Here is a 6,191-nt window from a genome sequence, read left to right on the forward strand (position 1 = left end):
AACTGAACTGACATTCTCACTGAGAATAAAATCTATTTCATTTCTCATTTCTCCACTTGGACTTCTTCATGTCCATTTTCTATATTTCTTTTTTCATTAAAGAAGTTGTTTACAAATTCCAGAAAGTTTCTTTCAGCAAATTTAACAAGAACATCTCCTCTGCCTTACTTGTGCCTACTCCAAATTTTCCTACTGCTGATTCTCCTCTTTTCTTTTGGCCTACTTTAGCATTGAAATCAACCAAAACAAATGTAAATGAGTCATATGTTTTTTCATAGATACCTCCAGATCTTCATATAAAGTTTCTATATCTTATTCTGTGCGGGATGTTGTTGGTGCATAAGTTTTAATGATCTTTAGTTTATACTTCTTAATTAGTTTGATAATTAATTCTGCAATTCTATCAAAAGTACTATGAATTTTTTTTTATTTTACCTGCAAGTTATTCATCAATAAGAAAACCCAATCCATTTTCTTTGATCCTTCTTATGTGCTCTGAAGTAATATATTATATATATATATATATATATATATATATATATATATATATATATATATATATATATATATACATATATATATATTTGTGTATATATATATATATATATATATATATATATATATATATATATATATATATATATAGAGAGAGAGAGAGAGAGAGAGAGAGAGAGAGAGAGAGAGAGAGAGAGAGAGAGAGACGACTATCTCACTCGAAGGTTACCCACAATCAACGAATCATCACATAACCTGACCTCTTATACCACGATATCCTGTGATTCTAAGCCCTACTATGTACTGCACAGTGAAATGTACCATCGTGTCAGGCTTTTTTTGGCTCCTGCAGCCGTGAGCCACAAGATAACTTCCACTCCTACACCTCTCCTTCATTTTCCTCAGCCCTCACCCTTTCTTCCAAACCCTGTCCTACACCTTCCCGTACACCTAACCCAACTCCTACAGCTTCCAGCCGTGCCTCTAAAAAGAAGCGAAAATTCAAAACAGCCACCGTTCCTGCTTCAGTTCCTGCCACTTCTCCTGTTCCTGAGACTATTCCTGCCCATACCACTGCTCCTGTTCCTGCCACCATTTCTGAGAATGTTCCTGCCCGTACCACTGATCCAGTTCCTGCTACTATTACTGCCCCTCTTCCTGCCATCGATCATGAGATTGTTCCTGCCCATACCACTGCTCCAGTTCCTGCCACTGCTCCTGTTCCTGCCACCGTTCCTGAGAGTGTTTCTGCCCGTACCACTGCTCCAGTTCCTGTTACTGCTCCTGTTCCTGCCACCGTTCCTGAGACTGTTCCTGCCCGTACCACTGTTCCTGCCCGTACCACTGTTCCAGTTCCTGCCACCGTTCCTGAGACGGTTACTGTCCGTACCACTGCTCAAAATCCTGCCACTGCTCCTGTTCCTGCCACCATTCCTGAGACTGTTCCTGCCAATACCACTGCTCCAAATCCTGCCACTGCTCCTGTTGCTACCACCGTTCCTGAGACTGTTCCTGCCTGTAACACTGCTCCAGTTCCTGCCACTGCTCCTGTTCCTGCCACCGTTCCTTTGACTGTTCCCATTCCTGCAACTGTTCCTGTTCCTACTACTGCTCCTGTTCCTGCTCCAGATAGTCATTCATCTGATTGTAATTGCACTGAGTGTCTCACTCAGCTCCTTGATGAGGCTTCGGCAATACGTCACAAGCCTGCAGATACCAGTCCAGCTCCACAAGTCACCCCCTGTGGATCCTAGTCACCTGCCGAAATTCAAACTTCTTGCCGCGGGAGAAGCTCCTTCATATGCAGCAGTAGCAGCCATTGCTGTTGCCAACCCAGCTCTGATGGTCACTGCCAAGCCTAACCTCAAAGGTGACAACATCATCACCCCAAAGGATCAAGCTAGCGCCAGTCTCATGCAAATGGAAGCCTCCCTGACCTTCCTCGATCCCGCTAAGAAGCCAAGGAAGGCAGTAGTCTGCAGATATCTAGTGAGGATGCCATTGAACTTCTTAACCAACTGCAAGAACATCCCCGCAGCTCAACGTCAAAAGGGCAGTAGGAACCTGCACACTGAGAAGGTCATCTGCACGTTCTTTGGACCTATTCCCCGACCTTGGGAAATGGAGGACATTCCCCGTGGAGGACTTCACACCAGATCCATTGAGTTGCTTTGAGAACCACCAAGAAGACTACAGGAGCCCAGCCATCTGCCGTGTCTACAGCCAGAGGCACCCCACACAGACATCCCAAAGTTCCCCCTATGGTTCTGACCCACATTATGCTTGGAACAGAAATGTCTTGAGTTCCTGAAGAGGATAGGGGCACCACTGATCATCCCTTCAGCCGCTACCACTGCACCACCACCGAAGCCACAGAGTCCTTCGTACCAGGATCCATCATCTGCCTAACACTAATCCTGTTCCTGCCTCTTCCAATCAAGCTGTTCCTGATCTCTCAGCCTCCCCTCATATTGCCACTTCCACTCCTGTTCCTTCTCCAGATCCCTTAACTACAACACCCCAGAACCCTCGTTATCATTTCCCTCAGCCATTCAAAACCCCTTTTCAACAACTCCCATTCAAAATCCTTCTACCTTTTCCAGTTTAGTTGCTCTTCAAGCAAAATCCCTCCCCCTTGATAAACTAATTCCCCGAGTTATCCGCCTTGTCTCTAGAATTTGTGCCCTATTAAATATTCCCTCCCTTGACCTTAAGTCTCTCTTTCCTCTCCTAGCTACCCTTTCAATAGAGCAGGGACAAGCTTTTTGCTTTGAACTACTCCTATTTTCTACTACTAAAAATGCTTCTCTCCTCTCTGTCTCTTCTACTTTACTGGGACTTGCCGCTATGAAATTTCTATCACTCCTAAAAAAAAACGTCCGGTTCGAGCTGATTTTTTTTTTTCCAGCTACGCTTTTTGGGCTGCCTACTTTCCCGATCTTAGTAGGTTATGCCTACGGCAGTTTGGTTGCCATGAGAAAATTGTCTTCCCTCTACAGATATTCTTATAAGAAAAAAACTTTGACTCTTGCAGCTACGCTCCTGGTGCGCAGCAGCTGCTTGTAATAATAGCACACTGTCTGTGCACTCCTGGGGACGAGTCCCTTGTATCAAGAGCCTCCAGTCGGCTGTAAATGCCGAGCAATCTGATCGAACGAACGAACAAGCTTTAATTAGAGACAATAAAAGTATTTATAGGATCCCAAGAGGTCAAATAATGGTGACACTTACATGTGTAAATTCAAAATTTTTTGTCAATAATGTTGGCATTGGCATAGAAATAGATAACATAATAACGAGTTGATGATAGATTACATATTAGCATGTTATTTCCGTACCTTTTTTACGTGAAGTTCGATGGCATTTGTAGTACACAAGTAAATGTTTATAGGGGATGATTCTTTATTTATATGTGCGTTGCTTGATGCACGTGCATTGCAAAGGAAGAATTTGTTTGTGTGGTTATGTATGAGAGAGAGAGAGAGAAAAAAAAATTATTTCGTATCTTTTGAATATCATAACATGAAATCCCTGTGAACTGAAATATCAGGAGAAACAAAAATAAACAACAAAGTTAAAAAGGAAAAGATAAGAAATTCCAAGAGATAAATTTGACAAATAATCAGGTTTTGTTAAATTCGATGGATAATTCTTAATATTAATATATCGACGAAGGTCTAAAAGGAAATATTAATTAAGGAAAAATCCTTTTAATGTAAAGACTAGACGACAGACCCCATACTATCCCCATCTAACTTATAACTAATGAAAATAAGCTAATTCATACACAGTGAATTGTAGTAAATAGTCTATAAGTTTTTATTTTCAAAGATTGATGCTCATAAGTCTACAAAACTGATTTATGGAAAGCAGTGTTGAAATCCTTCTTCTTCTTCATCATCATCATCATCATCAGAAGAAGAAGAAGAAGAAGAAGAAGAAGAAAAAGAAGAAGAAGAAGGCGAAGAAAATGAAGAAGAAAACCTGGAGAATTACAACAACACTAAATACTCTTTCATTCATTCCCTTCACCAATAAAACAACATTTCAAACATCTTTGTGCTAACAACCATTTTCTCGTGTGGAAAATTTAACTGACAATTTGGAGAAATAAACAAATAACTACCAGATATAGTGTAAGTTTTCTGCTGCTTTCCTTTATGATGAATCACGCTTTTTTGAGTGATTGTATAAGTTTATATTCGGTCTGTTATGTGGGGGTTACTTTCTCAGAATCTTATCTATTTCTATTCTAATGAATTTTATTTATCTCATCATTAAAAAAGAAGGCATTTTGACGAAGAGTTATATATTTTAGGACCAAACTTTTTAGAACGAGAACAAAATGTTCTGAGTTTAATATTGAAAATGTTGCTTGGGCGCCATTGTTAAAAAAAAAAATCTATAAGAAATATATATTTCATGAAATTATTCAAAAGATGTAAACCGAAATGCTCGGTAAAACATTGGTCTTAACGTGTGAAAAAGGTTCCCTGTAGATAATAAGAGTCTATACTGTATTTTTTTTGTTTATAACAAAATACATAAAAATAAAAGTAATATAGTTTTACTGTTCTTTCTTCATCGTGATTTTGATTATTTGGGTGTTACACAATCCCATATCTTGAAAACATTTCTGCATCGGCTTTCTTTTTGAAGATTACAAATGTATCACCTACCTATCTTTTGTTGTATATAGGTTTAAAATCAGGTGGCAATTATTTTACCATTTTCCTTCAAGATAGATGAGAAAGATATTCTCTGGAATAAACTATCCTATAATCACACAAAAATTAAAATAAATTTGGCTAACTATAGCGAAAAGCTAAAAAAAAAAAAATGAATCTATGGTATTCTACTTGTTCAATTGTCCAAATCAACAATTAGCTTATTTTGGTTCTATGAATAATATTCCTTTTTTTTTCTCTTCTTTTTTTTTTTTTTTTTTTGCTACCATAATTGTAACAGGAAGGGCCTTGTTCAAGCCTCTACAGTCCAACATTAGAGACTAAAGTGACAGTGAATATGAGTGTTTGTTTTCACTTGAAATCTTCGCATTATTTTATAGGGGCTCATCTCAATATGAAATACGAGTAGCTGAGTTCATGCTTATAAAATCTAAGAAGAGATTTCAAGATTCCCCTTGAAAATGCCTTCTACTATTATAATTATACTCATTTACAAAATGAATTTCCACCTTGTTCTATAATGTTAGATTATCTTATACCTAGGTACATTATTATGGACGCAGGGATGTTTGAAACTTTGCGTTATTGGTGATGGGAATAAATGTAAGAATGATTAGCGTTATCGTGAATATCCAGTTCTTTTTCAAACTGAGGTTCCATTCCAACAATTCAGTATATAATAATAATAATAATAATAATAATAATAATAATAATAATAATAATAATAATAATAATAATAATAATAATAATAAGGAGAGATCGAATAAAGGCTTGCGTTAACATTTTATTGAATAATATCAAAACAGCAGCCTATGACACCGTGGACCACAGGTTGCCTCTCTTGAAATTTGTCAAAGGTATTTACAACTCAAGCACTGTGCATATCATTCGGTCACTTCTGAGTAACATACCTTATTTTCTTGAAATGGGCGGTTGGATAAGCAGATTGCAAAAACGGAAATAAATGTTTTCCCACAGGAGTCTCTTTTGGCCCCCCTGCTTTTCAGTATCTATAACAGCGATCAACCACAGTTTAGAAATATCCGTAGATTTATGCATACAGATAATCTATGCCTAGCCATCCAGTCAGATTCATGTACTTTCATTCAGAGCAAATTATCAGATGCTTTGAAAGATCCTATTGAATACTACAAGAAATTCTTCCTAAATGCCAACCCAGACAAAACAGGTATGTGCTGTTCATCTTAATATCTACCAAGCAAAAATGGAGTTGAACATCTCATGAAATGTTAAGAAACTGTAGCATATTAACCTCCCTGTTTATTTAGGCGTTACATTAGACCGAATAATAACTTTTAGACAGTATGTTAGGAAAGTAGATCAGAGGGTAGATACCAGAAACAACCATAGCTAACTTGACAATTAAAATTTTGGAACAAATCCTAAAACACTAAGAGAAACAGCTCTGGCACTCAACTACTCCGCTACCGAATACTGATCACCAGTCTAGAAAATGTCTTGTCCTTCCCATGAAGTTGACGCCGGACT

The 6,191-nt window shown here is 37.9% G+C and overlaps 1 protein-coding gene across 1 annotated transcript in view; it reads left to right on the plus strand.

Moving 5' to 3' along the window:
• The window catches only part of LOC137651546 (hepatitis A virus cellular receptor 1-like), an 11,872-nt gene extending 10,124 nt beyond the window's left edge, over positions 1–1,748 (plus strand). Inside the window, exon 2 of the mRNA XM_068384773.1 lies at positions 848–1,748. Coding sequence (XP_068240874.1) covers positions 848–1,748 — 901 coding nt within the window. The remainder of the gene's footprint in view (positions 1–847) is intronic.
• The last annotated feature ends 4,443 nt before the right edge of the window (positions 1,749–6,191 follow it).

The sequence above is a fragment of the Palaemon carinicauda genome, chromosome 13 (genome assembly GCF_036898095.1).
Source record: "Palaemon carinicauda isolate YSFRI2023 chromosome 13, ASM3689809v2, whole genome shotgun sequence".
In the NCBI taxonomy this organism is placed as follows: Eukaryota; Metazoa; Arthropoda; class Malacostraca; order Decapoda; family Palaemonidae; genus Palaemon; species Palaemon carinicauda.